Source organism: Salvelinus alpinus, chromosome 29 (assembly GCF_045679555.1).
Source record: "Salvelinus alpinus chromosome 29, SLU_Salpinus.1, whole genome shotgun sequence".
In the NCBI taxonomy this organism is placed as follows: domain Eukaryota; kingdom Metazoa; phylum Chordata; class Actinopteri; order Salmoniformes; family Salmonidae; genus Salvelinus; species Salvelinus alpinus.
Window position 1 is genome coordinate 33,690,174 of NC_092114.1, and position 26,416 is coordinate 33,716,589.

Genomic DNA, 26,416 nt, shown 5'->3' on the forward strand with positions numbered 1-26,416 from the left:
TTCAGTGCTTTTGAACTAGGTATTGTAATAGTTGCCAGGCTCACCGGTTTGTGTCAAGAACAGCAACACTGCTGGATTTTTCACGCTCAACAGTTTCGTGTGTGTATCAAGAATGGTCCAGCCAATTTGACACGAACCAGCATCCCTATGAAATGCATTCGACACATTGTAGAGTCCATGTCCCAACGAATTGAGGCTGTTCGGGGGGGGGGTTATAAATCAACAGACTCCTGGAGGGAGACTATGAAACAGGGTCATTCTATTCCACTTTCATTTCATTCTGAAATAACATTAAAGTATCAGTATGAGAAATGGTAGTACAGGGTGGTGAAATATTTATTACCAAGTCAAGAGATTTCGGGAAATAATACTGTAACCACAGTGTTCAACATGGAGTTATTTCTTTACAGAAAAGGATGAAAATACAGGAAACATAAATTACGCATCTCTTCCTCCATGCATCCAGTGCATAGCATATATTCCGCTCAGAGTGTTGGTCTGGTCAGTGTCTTAGCTCCCATCCTCTCAGGGTTTTGGTCTGTTCAGTGTCTTAGCTCCCATCCTCTCAGGGTTTCAGTCTGTTCAGTGTCTTAGCTCCCATCCTCTCAGGGTTTCAGTCTGTTCAGTGTCTTAGCTCCCATCCTCTCAGGGTTTTGGTCTGTTCAGTGTCTTAGCTCCCATCCTCTCAGGGTTTCAGTCTGTTCAGTGTCTTAGCTCCCATCCTCTCAGGGTTTCGGTCTGTTCAGTGTCTTAGCTCCCATCCTCTCAGAGTGTTGGTCTGTTCAGTGTCTTAGCTCCCATCCTCTCAGGGTTTCAGTCTGTTCAGTGTCTTAGCTCCCATCCTCTCAGGGTTTCGGTCTGTTCAGTGTCTTAGCTCCCATCCTCTCAGGGTTTTGGTCTGTTCAGTGTCTTAGCTCCTACTCTGGCCCTTATGTGGCCTGTGAGCTGCTGCCCTCAGTGTTTAAGTGTCTTGCTTCTGGGTGGGGGGTGGTGGCCTCTCTGCTAGGACAGTGTTGGGGGGAACCTCTGCACCCCAACAGGACATTGGCTGCTGTCCTCCCTGCCCCCTTCATCCTCTTCGTCATCGTCCCCAGCCTCGGTGTCCTGGCTGTCAGTGCATGTGGAGGAGAGGGAGGACAGCTTGTTTCCTAGCTCAGCCTGGGTGGGAACCTGCAGGGTGATCTCTGTGGTTAACGAGTCAACATCTGGACCTGAGAGACATACGGAGGAGAGACATTTTATGCAGTGCTAGGGAATCAATCAAACTAGGAAGTTGCTGTTTACTGTGCATGTCTGTTTATAAAATACATTTACATTTTTTTATTATTGGGGTGGGTGTAGATTTAATATTGCAGATTGGTTGTGGCTTCCATCAATGTAATTGTCTGCATAATTTCCAATCCCCATTATACAGTACCAGTCAAAAGTTTGGACACACTTACTCATTCAAGGGTTTTTCTTTATTTTTACTATTTTCTACATTGTAGAATAGTAGTGAAGACATCAAAACTATGAAATAACATATGGAATCATGTAAACAAAAAAGTGTTAAACAAATCTAAATATATTTTATATTTGAGATTCTTCAAAGTAGCCACCCTTTGCCTTGATGGCAGCTTTGCACATGCTTGGCATTCGCTCAAACCAGCTTCATGAGCCTCCAACCGCAAGGCACTACAGAGGGTAGTACGTACGGCCCAGTACATCACTGGGGCTAAGCTGCCTGCCATCCAGGACCTCTACACCAGGCGGTGTCAGAGGAAGGCCCTAAAAATTGTCAATGACCCCAGCCTCCTCAGTCATAGACTGTTCTCTCTACTACCGCATGGCAAGCGGTACCGGAGTGCCAAGTCTAAGTCAAAAAGGCTTCTCAACAGTTTTTACCCCCAAGCCATAAGACTCCTGAACAGGTAATCAAATGGCTACCCGGACTATTTGCATTGTGTGCCCCGCCCCGCCTCCAACCCCTCTTTTACGCTGCTGCTACTCTGTTTATCATATGCACAGTCACTTTAACTATACATTCATGTACATACTACCTCAATCAGCCTGACTAACCGGTGTCTGTATGTAGCCTCGCTACTGTTTTTCACTGTCTTTTTACTGTTGTTTTTATTTCTTTAGTTACCTATTGTTCACCTAATACCATTTTTGCACTATTGGTTAGAGCCTGTAAGTAAGCATTTCACTGTAAGGTCTACACCTGTTGTATTCAGCGCACGTGACAAATAAACTTTGATTTGATTTGAGGTAGTCACCTGGAATGCATTTCAATTAACAGTTGTGCCTTGTTAAAAGTTAATTTGTGGAATTTCTTTACTTCTTAATGCTTTCAAGCTAATCAGCTGTGTTGTGACAAGGTAGGGTTGGTACACAGAAGACAGCCTTATTTGGTAAAGACCAAGTCCATATTATGGCAGTTAAAATAAGCAAAGAGAAACGATACTCCGTCATTACTTTAAGACATAAAGGTCAGTCAATCCGGAGAATTTGAAGAACTTTTGAAGAAAGTTTCAAGTGCAGTCGCAAAACCATCAAGCGCTATGATGAAACTGGCTCTCATGAGGACCGCCACAGGAAAGGAAGACCCAGAGTTACCTCTGCTGCAGAGGATAAGTTCATTAGAGTTACTAGCCTCAGAAATCGGCAATTAACTGCACCCAAATAAATGCTTCACAGAGCTCAAGTAACAGACACATCTCAACATCAACTGTTCAGAGGAGACAGTTTGAATCAGGCCTTCATGGTCGAATTGCTGCAAAGAAACCACTACTAAAGGACACCAATAAGAAGAAGAGACTTGCTTGGACCAAGAAACACGAGCAAAGGACATTAGACCTGTGGAAATCTGTCCTTTGCTCTGATGAGTCCAAATTTGAGATTTTTGGTTCCAACCACCGTGTCTTTGTGAGACACAGAATAGGTGAACGGATTATCTCTGCATATGTGGTTCCCACCATGAAGCATGGAGGACGACGAAGTGTGATGGTGGTTTGCTGGTGACATTGTCTGTGATTTATTTAGAATTCAAGGGACACTTAACCAGCATGGCTACACAGCATTCTGCAGCGATACTCCATCCCATCTGGTTTGGGTTTAGTGGGACTATCATTTGTTTTTCAACAGGACAATGACCCAACACAACTCCAGGCGGTGTAAGGGCTATTTTACCAAGAAGGAGAGTGATGGAGTGCTGCATCAGATGACCTGGCCTCCACAATCCCCCGACCTCAATTAAATTGAGATGGTTTGGGATGAGTCGGACCGCGGAGTGAAGGAAAAGCAGCCAACAAGTGCTCAGCATATGTGGGAACTCCTTCAAGACTGTTGGAAAAGCATTCCAGGTGAAGCTGGTTGAGAGAATGCCAAGAGTGGGCAAAGCTGTCATCAAAGAAAGGGTGGCTACTTTGAAGAATCTAAAATCTAAAATATATTTTGATTTGTTTAACACTGTTTTGGTTATTACATGATTCCATATGTGTTATTTCATAGTTTTGATGTCTTCACTATTATTCTACAATGTAGAACATAGTAAGAATAAAGACAACCCCTTGACTGAGTAGGTGTTCTAAAACTTTTTACTGGTAGTGTATATAAAATATATATTTTTAAAATATATGTTCCTTTATTATTTTCCCCTAACATTACCACCCCTCCCCTAATTGGAATAAACTAATGTACAACAACACTTAGGCTTCTACTTCCAGCTCATACATACTATGTACATTTTACAGACACAGTATATTTTACAATAGATTTAGTTTGTTTTTAGTCCCACCCTTCAGCTGCCCTCAACCCCTCCCATCTATCTCTGAAGACCATCCAGTTTTGATTTCTATTTGCCATTTATTTTTCAACTGTGCTGTGATGTTTCACAAAAGTGCGGAACCTATATGCAAAAAACAAGCTACATATGGACAGTACCAAAACAAATGATCTAATAATTCTGTCTCTTCGCAGCCAAATCTGCAGAGCTGGGATGGTTGTATTCCCCATATATATAACATTCTATTGGTTGCAAGAATTTTGTATAATAATTTAAATTGAAAAATTCTAAGTTTTAAATCCAGTGTCGTTTTGTGTGTCAGTTCATAAACCATGTGCCATGGAATCGGTAAATCGAAAATCTCTTCCCAACGATTTTGCTATCTATATGGCACAGCTGTCCATTTGTTGGTCCTCAAATGAAACTGGTATACTTTTTTATTTATCACAGTTTTTTTAAACCAATTTTGGTGATGCCCACCCCACATCACAACCTGACCTCACCAAATAGAGAAATAAAACGGCTCTAAGGTCAGGGCATGACAGTATCCCCCCCCCCCCCCCAAAGGTGCGGACTCCTGGCCGCAAACCTGAACCTATAGGGGAGGGTCCGGGTGGGCATCTACCCTTGGCAGCGGCTCCGGTTCGGTGCGTAGCCCCCGCTCCACCTCTGGCTCCCCCCACCTTGGTGGCGCCTCCGGTGCGTGGACCCTCGCCGCCGGCCCCGGACTGAGGACACTCGCCGCAGGCCCCGGAGCGGGGACCCTCGCCGCAGGCCCCGGACCGGGGACCGTCTCTGGAGGCTCCGGACCGGGGACCGTCTCTGGAGGCTCCGGACCGGGGACCGTCACTGGAGGCTCCGAACCGGGGACCGTCGCTGCAGGCCCCGGACTGGAGACCGTCGCTGCAGGCCCCGGACTGGAGACCGTCGCTGCAGGCCCCGGACTGGAGACCGTCGCTGCAGGCTCCTGACTGACCCGTGGAGCAGGCACAGGATGAACCGGGCTGTGGGAGAGCACTCGAGATCTGGTGCTTATCCTTGGCACCACTCTTCCAGGCCGAATGCCCACTTTAGCCCGGCACCTCCAGAGCGCAGGCACAGGTCGAACCGGGCTGTGGGGGAGCACTGGAGATCTGGTGTTTAGAACTCGCACCGCTCCTCGTGGCTGAATGCCCACTTTAGCCCGGCACGTGCGGAGCGCAGGCACAGGACACACTGAGCTGTCACAGCATACCGGAGACACTGTGCGCAGAGCCGGCGCAGGATACCATGGGCCGAAACGGCGCACCGGAGACCAAGAGCGCTGAGCTGGCACAATCCGCTCTGGCTGGATGCCCACTCTAACGTGGCACTTGCGGAGAGCTGGCTCCGAGCGCACCGGGCTGTGTGCTCCCTGCGGTAGGCACGGGGAGTTGGCTCAGGTCTATATCCTGACTCCGCCAATCTCCCCGTGTGCCCCCCCAAAACATTTTTGGGGGCTGCCTCTCGTGCATGCTTCGTCGTGCCAACTCCTCGTATCTTCACCGTTCCGCTTTAGCTGCTTCCATCTCCTCCTTAGGATGGCGATATTCTCCAGCCTGCTCACAGGGTCCCTTGCTCTCCAGTATCTCCTCCCATGTCCACTCCTCCAGAAAACGCTGCTTGGTCTTTTTGTGGTGGGATCTTCTGTAACGTCCGTCTGAAGAAGTGGACCAAGGTGCAGCGTGGTAGGTGTTCATGATTCTTTAATTTCTCAGAACACCAAACAAAAACAACAAAAGGAATAACGAACGTCACGTTCTGCAGGCTTCACAGAGCTAACAAAAAACAAGATCCCACAACATAGGTGGGAAAACAGGCTACCTAAGTATGATTCCCAATCAGAGACAACGATAGACAGCTGCCTCTGATTGGGAATCACACTCGGCCAAAACCAAAGAAATACAAAACATAGAATGCCCACCCCACATCACACTCTGACCTCACCAAATAGAGAAATAAAACGGCTCTCTAAGGTCAGGGCGTGACAGTAACATTTGTTCTGTCTTTTCTGGTGGATTAAACTGACATTGCAAGCAACTTTATAGCGATATTTTTTTAGATTATTTCATTTTCAAATAACCGAAAGTGAGAGGTTGTAATCTGAAAAAAGGGAAAAAGGCTATTCTTAAATAAGGCAATTTTGACTAATCTGCTAGAGAACCAGTTGGATTTAAGTGTAACTTTTGTATGACTGAAGCCTTTAGTGAGAAGTCTAATGCTTTCATTTTTAATAATTTCTGCCCTCCAAATTCATATTCATTATATAAATAGGCCCGTTTAATTTTGTCTGGCTTGCCGTTCCAAATAAAATGGAATATTTTTTGCTCATATAATTTAAAAAAACAAGTAGCTAGGTGTAGGCTAGGCCTTAAGAAAATAGGTAAACTGTGATATAGAGTTAATCAGGGTGATTTTTCCACAAATAGACAGGTATTTTCCTTTCCATGGTAGCACGATCTTATCTATTTTTGCTAACTTTCTATAAACAATATATTGTAGTGAGATCCATTCTTTCTTTGGGGATATAAATACTGAGTATGTCCACCTCCAAGTCAGACCATTGTATTGGTAAACTACACGGTAATGTAAAAGTTGTCTTTTTTAGTTATCCAATATGTAATATAGCACACTTTGGTTGTAATCCTGAGAGGTTAGAAAAAATATCTAGATCTTATATGAGGCTGTGGAGGGATCCAAATTGTGGATTTAAAAGAAAACATGAATCATCAGTATACAATGACACCTTCGTTTTTAAGCCATGGATTTCTAGCCCCTTGATATTATTGTCTGATTTTAATAGGTAACATTTCGATGGCCATAATAAATAGATATGCCAATAGTTGAAAACCTTGTTTTACTCCTCTTGACAGTTTAATACTTTCTGAGAAGTAGCCATTATTTACTATTTAACACCTAGGGTTACTATACATAACTTTAACCTATTGTAAACAAGATTCCCCTAAATGTATATATTCCAGGCATTTATATATCAATTCCAGTCGTACTTTATTAAAATCCTTTTCAAAGTCAGCTATGAATACCAGGCCTGGTTTCCCAGATTTTTCATAGTGTTCTATTGTTTCCAGTATTTCCAGTCTTATACGGAATTATCTTCAATATATCGTCCATGTAAAAACCCTGTCTGATTAGGATGAATAATATCTGACATTACCTTTTTAATTCTATGTGCTATGCATTTTGTAAAAATGTTTCTATCACAACACTGATGTGTAAGGAGCCTTCATTTTTTTAAATAGACTGAATCTTTATATTTATCACTTGGGTCCTGTTTCAGTAATAATGAGTATTTAATAATCTACAATTTTATAGGAGTGGTTAAAACATGCTAAGAACGGTCCTCTGAGTACATCTAAAAAGGTTTGGTATACCTCAACTGGTAGGCCATCCAGCCCTGGAGTTTTCCTGGACTTAAAGGATTTAATTGCATTAAGAAGTTCTTCTTCTGTAATTTGCCATTCATATTAATCTTTCTGTACAGCTTTTAATTTTACATTATTAGAATTTTTTTAATCCTTACAATTATCTTCGGTTAGTGGAGATGGAGAAGACTGAAACGAAAACATGTGCTTAAAGAATTTGCTTCCTCTTTCAAAATATTGTTTGGTGAATCATGGGTGACTAATTTCAGGGTGAAATGTTTATTTTGGGGGGAATAATACTGTAACCACAGTGTTCAACATGGAGTTATTTCTTTACAGAAAAGGATGAAAATACAGGAAACATAAATTACGCATCTCTTCCTCCATGCATCCAGTGCATAGCATATATTCCGCTCAGTGTTGGTCTGTTCAGTGTCTTAGCTCCCATCCTCTCAGGGTTTTGGTCTGTTCAGTGTCTTAGCTCCCATCCTCTCAGGGTTTTGGTCTGTTCAGTGTCTTAGCTCCCATCCTCTCAGGGTTTTGGTCTGTTCAGTGTCTTAGCTCCCATCCTCTCAGGGTTTTGGTCTGTTCAGTGTCTTAGCTCCCATCCTCTCAGGGTTTTGGTCTGTTCAGTGTCTTAGCTCCCATCCTCTCAGGGTTTTGGTCTGTTCAGTGTCTTAGCTCCCATCCTCTCAGGGTTTCGGTCTGTTCAGTGTCTTAGCTCCCATCCTCTCAGGGTTTTGGTCTGTTCAGTGTCTTAGCTCCCATCCTCTCAGGGTTTCGGTCTGTTCAGTGTCTTAGCTCCCATCCTCTCAGGGTTTCGGTCTGTTCAGTGTCTTAGCTCCTACTCTGGCCCTTATGTGGCCTGTGAGCTGCTGCCCTCAGTGTTTAAGTGTCTTGCTTCTGGGTGGGGGGTGGTGGCCTCTCTGCTAGGACAGTGTTGGGGGAAAAATATTAATTATTTTGACCTAAATTTGAAAGATGAGTATCCCAGTCTGCTGTCCCCACGTGCTTTAAGATGGCCACCATTGTTCTTGTACCAAATAAGGCAAAGATAACTGAACTATTAAATGACTAACACCCCATAGCGTTCACTTCTGTCATCATAAAGTGCTTTTAGAGACTAGTCAAGGATCATATCACCTCCACCTTACCTGCCACGCTAGACCCACTTGAGTTTGCATACAATCCCAACAGGTCCACAGACGATGCAATCGCCATCACACTGCACACTGCCCTATCCCATCTGGACAAGAAGTATACCTACGTTACCTACGTATGTAAGAATGCTGTTCATTGACTACAGCTCAGCATTCAACACCATAGTACCCTCCAAGCTCATTAAAATTAAGGCTCTGGGTCTCGACCCCGCCCTGTGCAATTGGGTCCTGGACTTTCTGAAAGGCCGCCCCCAGGTGGTGAAGGTAGGAAACAACATCTCCACTTCGCTGATCCTCAACACCGGAGCCCCACATTGGTGCGTGCTCAGCCCTCTCCTGTACTCCCTGTTCACCCATGAGTGCATGGCCATGCACACCTCGAACTTAATCATCAGGTTTGCAGACGACACAACACTAGTGAGCTTGATAACCAACAATGACGAGACAGCCTACAGGGAGGAGGTGAGGGCCCTCGGAGTGTGGTGTCGGGAAAACAACCTCTCACCCAACGTCAACAAAACAAAGGAGATGATCATGGACTTCAGGAAACAGCAGAGGGAGCACCCCCCTATCCACATCGACGGGACAGCAGTGGAGAAGGTGGAAAGGTTTAACTTCCTCGGCGTACACATCACGGACAAACTGAATTGGTCCACCTTGGCGCCTCTTCAACCTCAGGAGGCTGAAGAAATTTGGCTTGTCACCTAAAACCCTCACAAACTTTTACAGATGCACAATTGATAGCATCCTGTCGGGCTGTATCATCACCTGGTACGGCAACTGCACCGCCATCAACTGCAAGGCTCTCCAGAGGGTGATGTGGTCTGCACAAGGCATCACCGGGGGCAAACTACCTGTCCTCCAGGACACCTACAGCACCCAATGTCACAGGAAGGCCAAAAATATCAAGAACCACCCGAGCCACTGCCTGTTCATCCCTCTATCATCCAGAAGGCGAGGTCAGTACAGGTGCATCAAAGCTGGGACCGAGAGACTGAAAAACTGCTTCTATCTCAAGACCATCAGACTGTTAAAAAGCCATCACTAACACAGAGGCTGCTGCCTACATACAGACTCAAATCATTGGCCACTTTAATAAATGGAACACTAGTCACTTTAATAATGTTTACATATCTTGTATTACTCATCTCAAATGTATATACTGTATTTTATACCATATATTGCATCTTGCCTATGCCGCTCGGCCATCGCTCATCCATATATTTATATGTACATATTATTATTCCATCCCTTTACATTTGTGTGTATAAGGTAGTTGTTGTGGAATTGTTAGATTACTTGTTAGATATTACTGCACTGTCGGAACTAGAAGCACAAGCATTTCGCTACACTCGCATTAACATCTGCTAACCATGTGTATTTGACCAATAACATTTGATTTGATTTGAATTGCATGGCCCCTAAAGGCACATTTAAAAGTGTCCCATACAATAAGGGTATCTGCTGTAACTATATTATGTCTGAAAAAGTATCTTATAAATGATTCTGTCCTAGTTAAAAACAAGTTGTCATCCAATAGGTTTTGATAAAATGTCCAATATCCTCACCCAGGTGGAAATTCTGTAAGAGTAATGTACAGTTGTTGCCAAAAGTTTTGAGAATGACACCAATATTAATTTTCACAAAGTCTGCTGCCTCAGTTTGTATGGTGGCAATTTGCATATACTCCAGAATGTTATGAAGAGTGATCAGATGAATTGCAATTAATTGCAAAGTCCCTCTTTGCCATGCAAATGAACTGAATCCCCCAAAAACATTTCCACTGCATTTCAGCCCTGCCACAAAAGAACCAGCTGACATCATGTCAATGATTCTCTCGCTAACACAGGTGTGAGTGTTGACGAGGACAAGGCTGGAGATCACTCTGTCATGCTGATTGAGTTCGAATAACAGACTGGAAGCTTCAAAATGAGGGTGGTGCTTGGAATCATTGTTCTTCCTCTGCCAACCATGGTTACCTGCAAGGAAACACGTGCCGTCATCATTGCTTTGCACAAAAAGGGCTTCACAGGCAAGGATATTGCTGCCAGTAAGATTGCACCTAAATCAACCATTTATCGGAAAATCAAAAACTTCAAGGAGAGCGGTTCAACTGTTGTGAAGAAGGCTTCAGGGTGCCCAAGAAAGTCCAGCAAGTGCCAGGACCGTCTCCTAAAGTTGATTCAGCTGTGGGATCGGGGCACCACCAGTACAGAGCTTGCTCAGGAATGGCAGCAGGCAAGTGTGAGTGCATCTGCACGCACAGTGAGGCGAAGACTTTTGGAGGATGGCCTGGTGTAAAGAAGGGCAGCAAAGAAGCCACTTTTCTCCAGGAAAAACATCAGGGACAGATTGATATTCTGCAAAATGTGCAGGGATTGGACTGCTGAGGACTGAGGTAAAGTCCTTTTCTCTGATGAATCCCCTTTCTGATTGTTTGGGGCATCCGGAAAAAAGCTTGTCCGGAGAAGACAAGGTGAGCGCTACCATCAGTCCTGTGTCATGCCAACAGCAAAGCATCCTGAGACCATTCATGTGTGAGGTTGCTTCTCAGCCAAGGGAGTGGGCTCACTCACAATTTTGCCTAAGAACACAGCCATGAATAAAGAATGGTACCAACACATCGTCCTAGAGCAACTTCTCCCAACCATCCAGGAACAGTTTTGTGACTAACAATGCCTTTTCCAGCATGATGGAGCACCTTGCCATGAGGCAAAAGTCATAACTAAGTGGCTCGGGGAACAAAACATCGATATTTTGGGTCCATAGCCAGGAAACTCCCCATAGCCAGGAAACTCCCCATACCTTAATCCCATTGAGAACTTGTGGTCAATCCTCAAGAGGCGGGTGGACAAACAAAAACCCACAAATTCTGACAAACTCCAAGCATTGATTATGCAAGAATGGGCTGCCATCAGTCAGGATATGGCCCAGAAGTTAATTGACAGCATGCCAGTGTGGATTGCAGAGGTCTTGAAAAAGTATATTCTTTGCATATTCTTTGTATATTCTTTGACTCTTTGCATCAACTTCATGTAATTGTCAATAAAAGTTTTTGACACTTATGAAATGCTTGTAATTATACTTCAGTATTCCATAGTAACATCTGACAAAAATATCTAAAGACACAGAAGCAGCAAACTTTGTGGAAATTAATATTTGTGTCATTCTCAAACCTTTTGGCCACGACTGTATATCCTAATTATTTGATGGTCCGACTGTGCATGTCTGTTTGAGTGTGTGTCTTGGTCTGTGTGTCATACCTAGCATGGGGGAGGCAGCGTTGTTGTCCTCTCCCCCAGAGAAGAGGAAGACGTCAAGACTCTCATGGTCAGACAGGTCCATCTGCTCCAGCATGTCCACGTTCACCTCCATGGACGAAAAGCTTCCTAAGCAGCAAGCCCCTGAGCAGCAAAACACAGGTGTTAGTCACCAACGCATACAAAACCAAGAATGCAACGGCAAGGGGCTGAGTCCAGGAAGAGCCTTTTTATGTTTTAAAACTCTCAAACACACTAAAGAAGAAATAACCTTGCCAAAACCATCGAACTGCTCTTGGCTAAAACTGGGTAATCTTGGAATCCACAACAAAATCTTGCATGCTAGCTAGCTAGTCTGCAGGGTTCTATCCTGTCTAAATTGATTCCAGGCTGGAGTGTAGGGTTCTATCCTGTCTGAAATGATTCCAGGCTGGTGTCTGTAAGGTTCTATCCAGGTTCTATACATGTCCTGGATTCATCACCTTGCAGGAGCAGAATCTGTTGTAATACCGGTGTTAAGATCACGTGTTGCATGCGTCACAAACACACAGTGCACTGTGAGGTATGATTGACAGCTGAGAAGGCGTACCTCAAGGATACGAGGAGAGCAGGGCAGGGCAGCAGGGTGTGCAGAGTAAAGAGAGAGAGGGAACTGTCAAATTGTCACCAAAGTCATATACTGTTCTCTCTGCTACCGCTTGGCAAGCGGTACCGGAGCCTCAAGTCTAGGTCCAAGAGGCTCCAGCTTCTACCCCCAAGCCATAAGACTGCTGAACAATTAATCAAATGGCCACCCGAACTATTTACATTGACATCCCCTTCCATTTGTTATTACACTGCTGCTACTCACTGTTTATCATCTATGTATGGTCACTTCAGCCCAACCTACTGTACATGTACACTTTACCTTGACTAACCTGTACCCTCGCACATTGACTCGGTACCGGTAGCCCCTGTATATAGCCTCGTTATTGTTATTTTATTGTGTTACTTTTTTATAATTTTTACTTTAATGTATTTGGTCAATATTTTCTTAACTCTTTCTTGAACTGCACTGTTGGTTAAGGGCTTGTAAGTAAGCATTTCACGGTAAAGTCTACACCTGTTGTATTCGGCGCAAGTGACAAATAAAGTTTGATTTGATTTGAACTGTTATTACCCAGCCCCACACACACATGCACGCACCCACGCACACATACACACACAAAGGGTGCTTTTCCAATGAGACTTACCCCCACACCAGTGGGTCGCCAGTGTTTTATGTTAATGTGAGCTGTCATTGTGTTTCCATCAGGAGTGTGATACTAAAGACTTCTGGTACGTAGAATCAACAACCTTTGCATCATTCAAATATGTTGCTTTGTGAGAAGGTGCAGGTCTGCAGGTCCGCTGGAGCCATGGCCCAGTAAGACAAAAAAAAAATGTCTGAGCCTTTTGGGTAAAACACTGGGGTAAATCCTCATTGGAAATGCGCCAGTACATACACACAACCCATCTGTCACTGGGACCGTACTTCTCCATTGAAGATGACAAGGCGTTAATGTGGGGCTCTCACCTCTCCTCTCACTGATCTGCAGGTAGCCGGTGGACAGATACTGATCCATGTCTTGCTGGAATGCCTCTTCAAAGAACTTCTGCCTCTCCTTCATCTTCACCTGGGCAAGCTCCGCCTCCTTTAGCTTAATCTGGCCAGGCTCCACCTCCTTTGGCTTCACCTGGGCAGGCTCCGCCTCCTTCACCTGGGGTGGCACCTTCTTTGCTACACAGAGCCGAGATATTTACATTTTTCATTTAAAGGTCCATTGCAGACGTTTTTTATTTCAATAGTAAATCATTTCTGAGTAAAAATTAAGTATCTTACTGTATTTGTTTTAAATTAAAATGGTCAAAAAGAAACAAAAATAGCTTCTTAGCAACAAGCAGTTTCTAAAGCAAGAATTTTGCTAGGACTTTCCGGGACTGGTCTGAGTGGGGAGGGAAAAAGTGAAAACTAGCTGTTATTGGCAGAAAGGTTAGGAACTCTCTTTCTTATTGGTCTAGTCACCAGGCAGGCCAAAACTCCGTCCCACCTAAACAGGATGAAATTTTAGGCGGTCTTTTCAAACAGCTCTTACACTAAAATAAATTTCACAATTTCACAGTATTCCAACCTCATAATGTGGAAATATATATAAAACACAGGAAATCACGTTTTGACTGCACTCAAATTACAATGAATGGTTACTAGCGTGGATTACATGTGTGTGTACAGCATCCCATATACACTAGTTAGATGTCAGTTGCCCTAGACCTTGGGCCTTTGGGTAGCAACTGACCATCTCTGTCTGTCTGGGCGATGACAGAGTAGCAACTGACCATCTCTGTCTGTCTGGGCGATGACAGAGCAACAACTGACCATATCTGTCTGTCTGGGCGACGACAGAGCAGCAACTGACCATCTCTGTCTGTCTGGACGATGACAGAGCAGCAACTGACCATCTCTGTCTGTTTGGACGATGACAGAGCAACAACTGACCATCTCTGTCTGTCTGGGCGATGACAGAGCAGCAACTGACCATCTCTGTCTGTCTGGACGATGACAGAGCAACAACTGACCATCTCTGTCTGTCTGGACGATGACAGAGCAACAACTGACCATCTCTGTCTGTCTGGACGATGACAGAGCAGCAACTGACCATCTCTGTCTGTCTGGACGATGACAGAGCAGCAACTAACCATCTCTGTCTGTCTGGACGATGACAGAGAAACAACTGACCATCTCTGTCTGTCTGGACGATGACAGAGCAGCAACTAACCATCTCTGTCTGTCTGGACGATGACAGAGAAACAACTGACCATCTCTGTCTGTCTGGACGATGACAGAGCAGCAACTAACCATCTCTGTCTGTCTGGACGATGACAGAGCAGCAACTGACCATCTCTGTCTGTCTGGACGATGACAGAGCAGCAACTAACCATCTCTGTCTGTCTGGACGATGACAGAGCAGCAACTGACCATCTCTGTCTGTCTGGACGATGACAGAGCAGCAACTGACCATCTCTGTCTGTCTGGACGATGACAGAGCAGCAACTAACCATCTCTGTCTGTCTGGACGATGACAGAGCAACAACTGACCATCTCTGTCTGTCTGGACGATGACAGAGCAGCAACTAACCATCTCTGTCTGTCTGGACGATGACAGAGCAGCAACTAACCATCTCTGTCTGTCTGGACGATGACAGAGCAGCAACTAACCATCTCTGTCTGTCTGGACGATGACAGAGCAGCAACTAACCATCTCTGTCTGTCTGGACGATGACAGAGCAGCAACTAACCATCTCTGTCTGTCTGGACGATGACAGAGCAGCAACTGACCATCTCTGTCTGTCTGGACGATGACAGAGCAGCAACTGACCATCTCTGTCTGTCTGGGCGATGACAGAGCAGCAACTGACCATCTCTGTCTGTCTGGACGATGACAGAGCAGCAACTGACCATCTCTGTCTGTCTGGGCGATGACAGAGCAGCAACTGACCATCTCTGTCTGTCTGGGCGATGACAGAGCAGCAACTAACCATCTCTGTCTGTCTGGGCGATGACAGAGCAGCAACTGACCATCTCTGTCTGTCTGGGCGATGACAGAGCAGCAACTGACCATCTCTGTCTGTCTGGACGATGACAGAGCAGCAACTGACCATCTCTGTCTGTCTGGGCGATGACAGAGCAGCAACTGACCATCTCTGTCTGTCTGGACGATGACAGAGCAGCAACTGACCATCTCTGTCTGTCTGGACGATGACAGAGCAGCAACTAACCATCTCTGTCTGTCTGGACGATGACAGAGCGTGCAGGTTTAGATGACACAGTGTCACTTCAGCTGACTGTTTATCCCAGACAGGGAAAGACCGTTATATAAGACACGAAAGGGAGAGAGAGACAGAGAAAGGAAGAGAGAGACTGGGATAGATAGAGAAGGAGAAAGAAAGAGAGAGTGTGCAGTTGATGTCCCCATTATCAGCAGCTATCCCCAGTCTCTCCCCCTTTCTTTCTTTAGCTACCCCTCTTTCTCTCCATCACTCTCTTGCCTTTCCACTCTTTCTCGTTGTATGTGTGCTGCCGAGTCTGTTGTGTTCCTTCCACTCTTTTCAGAAGTGTGTGTGTGTGTGTGTGTGTGTGTGTGTGTGTGTGTGTGTGTGTGTGTGTGTGTGTGTGTGTGTGTGTGTGTGTGTGTGTGTGTGTGTGTGTGTGTGTGTGTGTGTGTGTGTGTGTGTGTGTGTGTTTAAGTGCATACATGTGTGGGTCGTGTTTTGTTTGAGGATTAATTAAAGGTAGTGAGTGTCCTAAGGGACTCCAGTGTGATTCATTACCGTGGTTGCTTGGCTCCGACTTTGTTAACCCTGAGAAATAATGATATTCTGCCCTTGTAGATTGTGTCTCTACTCATCTTGACATAATAAAACTGCACGCATGTTATAAATATGAAATGAGTCATGTGCACTGTGCCAAGATAATTGAATCATGTTAGTCACCGTATATGCTGTCAAATAAGATATTTGTATGTTGACTGATGGAAAAATCTGTATTTATAGACATTAGTATTACCTCCAAACATCTTCCACCCTAACCAATAAAGAGAGGTGTATGTACTACTATTACTGCATAATAACTCTTAATGGGTTGTAATGAAAATGGATGACCAAGGTGCACCGGTGAAGCATGTAAGCAGTAAAAGTATATTAGCATTCTGTGAGAGGGTTTTGGTTGGGCCCCTATTTAGCTGGACATCATTATGTGATTGCAGCGCTGCATTTAGAATGTTGCGACTAGACAGTCGAGCTGCCTCGTCTAGACCACTAGTGGAAAGAAGGCTAATGCAAGCACATCCCACAACAGAGGCAACAGATTAGCAATACACATCATTTACGAGGACACATTACTCACAATACAGGACAATGCTGACAGTTTCCCTCCTTTATTCTTCTGAAACGCATCAGCTCAAACGATTGTCTATTATTGGATTAAAAAATATATAATTTTTCAGCATGATGCAAGGCATCCTCATACATTTAAAAGGCAGATTTCCACTCAAAGAAAGAACTACAGGCCTGACAAACGTCACATTCTTGACAGTTGTAGCAGTGTAATCTGCAAACGTAATCTAGCCTGGGTGTCACGATCGTCTTGCGGAGAGAGAGAGGACCAAGGCGCAGCGTGTGCAAAATACATTCTCCTTTATTTAGAGAAAGGAAAAAATACGAAACGAACACTGATAACAAACTAAACAAAAACAAAAAACGACCGTGAAGCTAACGACGTAGGTGCATACACAAGCAACAAACGTTCAACATAGACAATTACCCACAAAACCCAAATGCCTATGACTGCCTTAAATATGGCTCTCAATCAGAGACAATAAACCACAGCTGCCTCTAATTGAGAACCAATCTAGGCAGCCATAGACATACAAACACCTAGACAAGACACTGACCCATTAAACGTACAAACCCCTAGACAAACCAAAACACATACATTCCCCATGTCACACCCTGACCTAACTAAAATAATAATGAAAACAAAGATAACTAAGGCCAGGGTGTGACACTGGGCTAAAGCAAGGAAATCATGTTCTGATGCTGATTGGCTTCTTTTTAGGCAACTACGAAACAAGTGTTATTTTCTTCTCAGGCAGGTCAAGTCTGAATATTTTATGTCTGTTACCACTGATAACCTGAATGACCCTAGAAAGTTTTGGAAGGCTATTAAGTTTATGTCATGTCTGGTAACAGTAATGTTAATGAATTACCGTCATGTGTATTGAAGGACTTGCTGTATAGAACAAAACTGAAATGCTGAATTGTTTCAATGAGCACTTTGTATCATCTGGTAGGCTGTTTGATTCAGTATCCTCTGTCTCTGTACAACCCTGTGTGGATGAACCAGTGAGAGCTGGTCAAACTTTTTGCTTTTTGCCATTCTCAGTGCAGGAGGTACATAAAGCCCTGAAATCCTTAGATCAGAGAAAGCCTGCAGGTACTGATCATCTTGAGCCCTGCTTTCTAAAACAGGCAGCTGATTTCATAGCTGAACCACTTACATATAAGGAAAAAGCAGAGCACAATTACAGCAGCCATGAAGGTTTTAAATGATATCACTGAAGCCCTTGACAACAAACACTTTTTATTGATCTCTCTAAGGCTTTTGATACAGTTGATCATGCTATACTGAGGCAGAGATTGTCGAGCATAGGTCCTTCAGAGCATGCCGTTGCATGGTTTGCTAATGATCTGTGTGATAGAACTCAGTGCATTCAATTTGATGGGCTCATGTCTGTTAAATTGTCTGTCTGTAATGGTGTGCCCCAGGGTTCTGTACTTGGTCCCCTCTTATTCACTATTTATATAAATAATTTAGACAAAAATGTGCAAAATGCGCAACTCACTTTTATGTTGATGATACTGTTATTTATTGTTGTGCCTCGTCCCTCACAAGCTTTCCAGAACTTGCAAACCGCTTTTTATACTGTTCAACATACCTTGTGTCAATAGAAGCTTATCCTCAATAGTGACAAAACTAAATGAATGGTGTTTTCTAAAACAAGAAATAGACCTCTGAACCTTTCACATATTACTACCTGTCAGGGCAATGAGATTGAGACTGTAACCTCATATAAATATCTAGGAATGTTAATTGATGACGGCCTCTCTTTTAAATTGCATATTTAACAACTTACAACATTTTTTTAGTTGGGATGTTATTTGAGGAATATGGCATCGCCGAAGTCAAGGATCGGTAGGATAGTCCATTTTACGAGGGTATGTTTAGCAGCATGAGTGAAGGATGCTTTGTTGCGAAATAGGAAGCCGATTCTAGATTTAATGTTGGATTGGAGATGCTTAATCTAAGTCTGGAAGGAGAGTTTACAATCTAACCAGACACCTAGATATTTGTAGTTGTCCACATATTCTAAGTCAGAACCGTCCAGAGTAGTGATGCTAGATGGGCGGGCGGGTGTGGGCAGCGATCGGTTGAAGAGCATGCATTTAGTTTTACTTGCATTTAAGAGCAGTTGGAGGCCACGGAAGGAGAGCTGTATGGCATTGAAGCACGTCTGGAGGTTAGTTAACACAGTGTCCAAAGAAGGGCCAGAAGTATACAGAATGGTGTCGTCTGCGTAGAGGTGGATCAGACAATCACCAGCAGCACGAGCGACATCATTGATGTATACAGAGAAAAGAGTCTGCCCGAGAATTGAACCCTGTGGCACCCCCATAGAGACTGCCAGAGGTCCAGACAACAGGCCCTCTGTTTTGACACACTGAACTCTATCGGAGAAGTAGTTGGTGAACCAGGCGAGGCAGTCATTTGAGAAACCAAGGCTGTTGAGTCTGCCGATAAGAATGCTGTGATTGACAAAGTTGAAAGCCTTGGCCAAGTCGATGAAGACGGCTGCACAGTATTGTCTTTTATCGATGGCGATAATGACATCATTTAGGACCTTGAGCGTGGCTGAGGTGCACCCATGACCAGCTTGGAAACCAGATTGCATAGCGGGGAAGGTATGGTGGGATTCGAAATGGTCAGTGATCTGTTTGTTAACTTGGCTTCGAAGACTTTAGAAAGGCAGGGTAGGATAGATATAGGTCTGTAACAGTTTGGGTCTAGAGTGTCTCCCTCTTTGAAAAGGGGGATGACCGCAGCAGCTTTCCAATCTTTAGCGATCTCAGACGATACAAAAGAGAGGTTGAACAGGCATTAGGGGGGTTGCAACAATTGTGGTGGATAATTTTAGAAAGAGAGGGTCCGGATTGTCTAGTCCAGCTGATTTGTAGGGGTCCAGGTTTTGCAGCTCTTTCAGAACATCAGCTATCTGGATATGGGTGAAGGAGAAATAGGGAGGCTTGGGCAAGTTGCTGTGGGGTGTGCAGAGCTGTTGACCGGGGTAGGGGTAGCCAGGTGGAAAGCATGGCCAGCCGTAGAAAATGCTTATTGAAATTCTTGATTATCGTTGATTTATCGGTGGTGACAGTGTTTCCTAGCCTCAGTGCAGTGGGCAACGGGAGGAGGTGCTCTTATTCTCCATGGACTTTACAGTGTCCCAGAACTTTTTGGAGTTTGTGCTACAGGATGCAAAATTTCTGTTTGAAAAAGCTAGCCTTTGCTTTCCTAACTGCCTGTGTATATTGGTTCCTAACTTCCCTGAAAAGTTGCATGTCTCGGGCGCTATTCGATGCTAATGCAGTATGCCACAGGATGTTTTTGTGCTGGTCAAGGGCAGTCAAATCTGGAGTTAACCAAGGGCTATATCTAGTTCTAAATGTTTTGAATGGGGCATGCTTATTTAAGATGGTGAGGAAATCACTTTTAAAGAATAACCAGGCATCCTCTACTGACGGAATGTCAATATCCTTACAGGATACCCGGGCCAGGTCGATTAGAAAGGCCTGCTCGCTGAAGTGTTTTAGGTAGTGTTTGACAGTGATGAGGGGTGGTCGTTTGACCGCGGACTCATTACGGACAAAGGTAATGAGGCAGTGATCGCTGAGATCCTGGTTGAAGACAGCAGAGGTGTATTTAGAGGGCAGGTTGGTCAGGATGATATCTATGAGGGTGCCCGTGTTTACGGATTTAGGGTTGTACCTGGTAGGTTCCTTGATAATTTGTGTCAGATTGAGGGAATCTAGCTTAGATTGTAGGATGGCTCGATGTTAAGCATATCCCAGTTTAGGTCACCTAACAGTACAAACTCTGAAGATAGATGGGGGGGCAATCAATTCACATATGGTGTCCAGGGCACAGCTGGGGGCTGAGGGGGGTCTATAACAAGCGACAACAGTGAGAGACTTATTTCTGGAAAGGTGGATTTTTAAAAGTAGAACTGTTTGGGCACAGACCTGGATAGCATGACATAACTCTGCAGGCTCTCTCTGCAGTAGGTTGCAACTCCACTCCCTTTGGGAGTTCTATCTTGGCGGAAAATGTTGTAGTTGGTGATGGAAATTTCAGAATTTTTGGTGGCCTTCCTAATCCAGGATTCAGACACGGCTAGGACATCAGGGTTGGCGGAGTGTGCTAAAGCAATGAATAAAACAAACTTAGGGAGGAGGGTTTTGATGTTAACATGCATGAAACTAAGGCTTTTACGGTTACAGAAGTCAACAAATGATAGTGCCTGGGGAATAGGAGTGGAACCGGGGGCTACAGGGCCTGGGTTAACCTCTACATAACCAGAGGAACAGAGGAGGAGTAGGATAAGGGTACGGCTAAAGGCTATAACAACTAGTCGTCTAGTGCGTTGGGGACAGAGAATAAAAGGAGCAGATTTCTGGGCGTGGTAGAATAGATTCAGGGCATAATGTACAGACAATGGTATGGTAGGATGTGAGTACAGTGGAGGTAAACCTAGGCTTTGAGTGACGATGAGAGAGGCTTCGTCTCTTGAGGCACCAGTTAAGCCAGGTGAGGTCTCCGCTTGTGTGTGGGGTGGAACAAAAGAGCTATCTAAGGCATGTTGAGCAGGACTGAGGGCTCTACAGTGAAATAAATCAATTAGAACTAGCCAAGACAGCAGTAGACAAGGCATATTGACATTAGAGAGATGCATAAAGCAAACACAGGTGTTGATCAGGAGAGCTAAGACAACGGGTAAATGGCGATGAATGGGCAGAGCGGGTCAGTTAGGTACATACAGGACCTGAGTTCGAGGCTGGGGCCCGACAGGTAAACAAAATGAGGTACCGCGTTATTGAAACAGTCCAGGGCATCAGCTGTGTAGCCGAGTGATCATAGGGTCAAAAGAGCAGCAATAGGTGAGACAGGGTGCCGTTCGGTAGTCACTACTACACTAGGCGAGCAGGGGACACAGCGTTCAGAAAAGCTAGCGGGCCGGGGCTAGTAGATGGTTCTTCGGCGACATCGTAACAGAATAGCCTGTTGAGATCACATCGGGCGATCACGTCGACAGTCCAGTCGTGATGGATCGGCGGGGCTCCGTGTCAACAATAAAGGGTCCAGAGCAATTGGCAAAGGAGGCCCTAGAATAGCCCTATAATTAGCTGGTATATGGGCCTAGCTCGAGACTAGCTCAAGGCTAGCTGGTGCTTGCATCGGGACAGAGGCGTTAGCTAACAGTAGCCACTCGTTTGCAGCTAGCTAGCTGCGATGATCCGGTGTAATGATCCAGAGTGGCAGGAATCCGGTGATTGGTCGAGAGAAGCAGTCCGATATGCTCTGGGTTGATATTGCGCTGAGCAGACTGGCAGGTGTTGTTCGAGCTAAGGCTGGCTGGCTGGCTGGTGACCAAGAAAAAGGTGAAGACCGCTAGCCGTGGCTAACAAAGACTAGGAGCTAGTTAGCTGGCTAGCTCCTGATGGAATAAAAATAGCAGATCCGTACCACATTGGGTGAGGCGGGTTGCAGGAAAGTATATTTAGTTTGTAGATAGAAATGAGATTAAGATATATACGAAGAAGACCGGCTATTTACACTGGATAAGACAAGGATAAACACCATGTCCTACTGCTACGCCATCTTGGATGTGGTTGAGGATAGGGTTAATGTTGAACCAGGATGTGGACATGAAGCTAGGGTACGGTTGTGGTTGAGGATATGGTTAATACAGAACCAGGATTAGGGTTGTAACTGGGATGTTGACATGAACCTAGGGTTAGGGTTGTGGTTGAGACTAGGGTTAGGGTTAGGGTAAACCAGCATGTGGATATGAAGCTAGGGTTAGGGATAGGGATAGCAGCATCGCTCATCTGTCACCCAAGATTAATTTAATTAACTTATTGAGCGTCTCATTACAAAGGGAACTGATGGTGAGCTGCTCATGACAAAGCGAACCGGTAAATGACAATGAGGGGGGCGCCAGAACAACAAGACTACTCTGTCTTTGTTTGCTTTGTTGAATAGCTTCATTTGCATCCAGCGTACGTACAGAAGCTATACTGATTATGGCAAAGCAAACACACACACACACACACACACACACACACACACACACACACACACACACACACACACACACACACACACACACACACACACACACACACACACACACACACACACACACACACACACACACACACACACACACACACACACACACACACACACACACACACACACACACACACACACACACACACACACACACACACACACACACACACACACACACACACACACACACACACACACACGTACACATTCACAGAGGAGTTTCCACTACAATACTCATTGGAACACAGTGCCCAGGCTATCTGCATTTTACTTTGGTTTGTGCAGACAAGGAGAGCGTAGGAGTGGGAACCTGGGGGCAAACTGAGTCTCTCTACTGTTAGGTCCACTCAACATCCTAAAGAGAGAGCTGGCAGAGCCAAATTAACAACACTCTGTTAGAGCATTAAACATTCACTGCCATTAAACAATCGCATGTTCATTCTGCCTGCCTGCCTGCCTGTCTGTCTCGTCCCGACTCCCGACCCCAACACGTTCATTACTATGGGACAGCTGGAGATCTCATTTGAATATTGAAACAATGTTGCAAAAGTCAGAGAGACAGACAGCCATGTTTATACAAACCCCGCTGTTGAAAAGGAAATGTTCATCTAAAAGAAATGTCAGATGTCTAGATGCTTTTTATAGTGGAGATGAAGTTCCTTACTTCCCTGCCTGATGAGACAGTGGATTACGCAGTCAGATGGAACAGAGTAAATAGGCATTTTAACATCAAAGATTTAGCCGGTGGTAATTTGTGGAATAGACACCAGCTGGAATGCGCTTTTAACCAATCAGGATTAGACCCACCTGTTGTATAAATCATATTATAAACTGCGTGGTTTGAGCCCTGAAAGCTGTGGTATATCAGACTGTATTGTTTATCTTTATTTATCTAGGCAAGTTAGTTAAGAACAAATTCTTATTTTCAAATCCACATTGCGGTTAACTGCCTTGTTCAGGGGCAGAACGACAGATTTTTACCTTGTCAGCTCGGGGATTTGATCTTGCAACCTTTCGGGTACTGGTCCAACGCTCTAACCACTGGGCTACCTGTCGCCCCCTGTATACCACGGGTATGACAAAACATTTCATTTTACTGCTCTAATTACGTTAGTAACCAGTTTATAATAGCAATAAGACACCTCGGGGGGTTTGTGATATATAGCCAATATACCACGGCTAAGGACTGTGTTCTAGCACTCCACGTCGCGTCATGCATAAGAACATCCCTTAGCCGTGGTATATTGGCCATATATCACACCCCCTCGGGCCTTACTGCTTAAGTAACTCATATTTTAAACACATTTATGAACAATTAACAGATTGTGCAAGATGGATGTCTTCCTCCTCCTCCTTCTTGCAGCGTTCTCAAGGCCGATGGACAACCAGCGCTAACCCAGCGCTAACTGTTCTGTTCTGTTCTATCTATGTCCTGTCCTAACTCTGTCCTGTCCTTACTCTGTCCTATCCTAACTCTTTCCTGTCCTAACTATGTCCTGTCCTATCTTTCTCCTGTCCTATCTCTGTCTTGTCCTGTCCTAACTCTGTCCCATCTCTTTCCTAAACACGGTCAAACCATCCCCCGGAAACCATCCAATCTTCTTCTGCACTCAAAGTGAGTGGCTGTGTTAATACACCATGAGACATGAGAGTCTCAGGACATACTTCGCATTTTATGTTGTATTTCATTCTATGAATGTCAGTATTGTCCCAGCGTGTTGCACAATAGTTTTCAAAATTGTAATGATTACTGCTGCAGAGAATATGTTTGATTATATACTTAACACAAATATAACCTCAGCATGTGAAGTGTTATCCCATGTCTCATGAGCTGAAATTAAAGATCCCAGAAATGTTCCATCAGCACAGAAAGCTTATTTCTCTCAAATGTTGTGCACACATTTGTTTACATCCCTGTGAGCATTTCTGCTTTGCCAAGATAATCCATCCACCTGACAGGTGTGGCATATCAAGAAGTTGATTAAACAGCACGATCATTACACAGGTGCACCTTGTGCTGGAGGAGAACATGGTGGGGGAGAAGTGGAGGGAGTGGATGTGGAGGAGGGGGATGGATGGATGGGAGGGCAGAAGGAGGAGGGAAGTGGGGAGTGCAATAATAATGAAAGCAATAAAAAGCAACAAAAAGCCTGCTCCAACAGGTCTGATCCATGCCTCAACTAAGACATTCTGTCATCGTGTGTGTGTGTGTGTGTGTGTGTGTGTATGTGTGTGTGTGTGTGTGTGTGTGTGCGTGCGTGCGTGCGTGCGTGCGTGCGTGCGTGCGTGCGTGCGTGCGTGCGTGCGTGCGTGCCCACACTGAGCTGTCACAATGATTGACATCGCCCATCAATGACTGGAGGCTACAGCACCAATAATTTCACACCCAGACTTTGTGTTATTCATTAATAACACATGTATCTGTCTGATTATTACTGTATGTGTTCAGTTGTGGTTGAAGGCTTGCATCTTATCCTCTTCACTCCAAACGTTTGAAATCAAATAATGTTGATATTAATTCCATACATGTTTGAAATTAAATCCACACGTTTTAAACTAAATCCAACACGTTTAGAGATTAATCTACCACCACCCCAAAAAATACATTTTCGTGACAACTGTGACCATGAAAACTAGAAAAGAAAGCAAGATAAAAAATAGTCTACCAGGAAAGAGAAGACACATACCCACAAATATCAAAAATATCTAATAATCAAGCATGGATCAACATCTGCTAGTCCCCGATACCTTAGCGTGTAGACATCACGACACAAACAAAAAACAAATAAATAAACCAAGACAAGCTGGCATCGGTACCATAGATATAGAACTAGAGCCCTGTGCCCATACACATATATACTGGATGTATATCTATGGTGGGTACCTACAGCTATTCCTCTGGCTGCCGTCCATGGATCCTGGAGAAGAAGACATCCCAGCGGTGTTGTAGATCAGAGCCAGAGGAAAGAGAGAGGAGAGGAGGGCAGGATGAGGACTGGGTGAGGCGGCAGAGAGGCGATGTTGCCAACTCTCAATCACAACACCGTCTGTCTCTCTCTGCCTCTCATCCTAAGAGGCTGCTTTAACCACTAACTCACACATACACTCACACACGCAAACACGCACATATAATATTACACACACACAATCTCTCTCACACAGAAACACGGCAGCAATGTTCTCCCCGACACACACTGGCTGTCTGAAAGTATAGAGCTGCTGCCTGCAGGCTGACTGGTCTGGCTGTGGAGACAGAGAGGCTTCAGCATGGCTAGGAGCTGGAGATGGACCAATCAAACGGCTAGGAGCTGGGAATGTACCAATCACATGGCTAGGAGCTGGGAATGTATCAATCACACGGCTAGGAGCTGGGAATGTACCAATCACACGGCTAGGAGCTGGGAAAGTACCAATCACACAGCTAGGAGCTGGGAATGTACCAATCACACAGCTAGGAGCTGGGAATGTACCAATCACACAGCTAGGAGCTAGGAATGTACCAATCACACAGCTAGGAGCTGGGAATGTACCAATCACACAGCTAGGAGCTAGGAATGTACCAATCACACAGCTAGGAGCTATGAATGTACCAATCACACAGCTAGAAGCTAGGAATGTACCAATCACACAGCTAGGAGCTGGGATTGAACCCTTAGCCACAGTCATATATATATTTTTTTATTTGACCTTTATTTAACTAGGAAAGTCAGTTAAAAACAAATTCTTATTTACAATGACAGCGCAGGGCCCTTGTGCACCGCCCTATGGGACTCCCAATCACGGCCGGATGTGATACAGCCTGGATTCAAACCAGGGACTGTAGTGACGCCTCTTGCATGAGATGC

General features: G+C 44.7%; 1 protein-coding gene across 1 annotated transcript; it reads right to left on the reverse strand.

Moving 5' to 3' along the window:
- Positions 1-318: 318 nt before the first annotated feature.
- On the reverse strand, positions 319-25,805 carry LOC139558539 (dysbindin-like). Its single transcript, XM_071373713.1, has 4 exons — positions 25,460-25,805; positions 13,143-13,346; positions 11,591-11,716; positions 319-1,211 (listed from the first exon to the last, which is right to left on the reverse strand). Exons 1-4 carry the CDS (start codon positions 25,503-25,505, stop codon positions 1,003-1,005), a joined length of 585 nt encoding a protein of 194 aa, XP_071229814.1. The 5' UTR covers positions 25,506-25,805; the 3' UTR covers positions 319-1,002.
- Between the last annotated feature and the right edge of the window lie 611 nt (positions 25,806-26,416).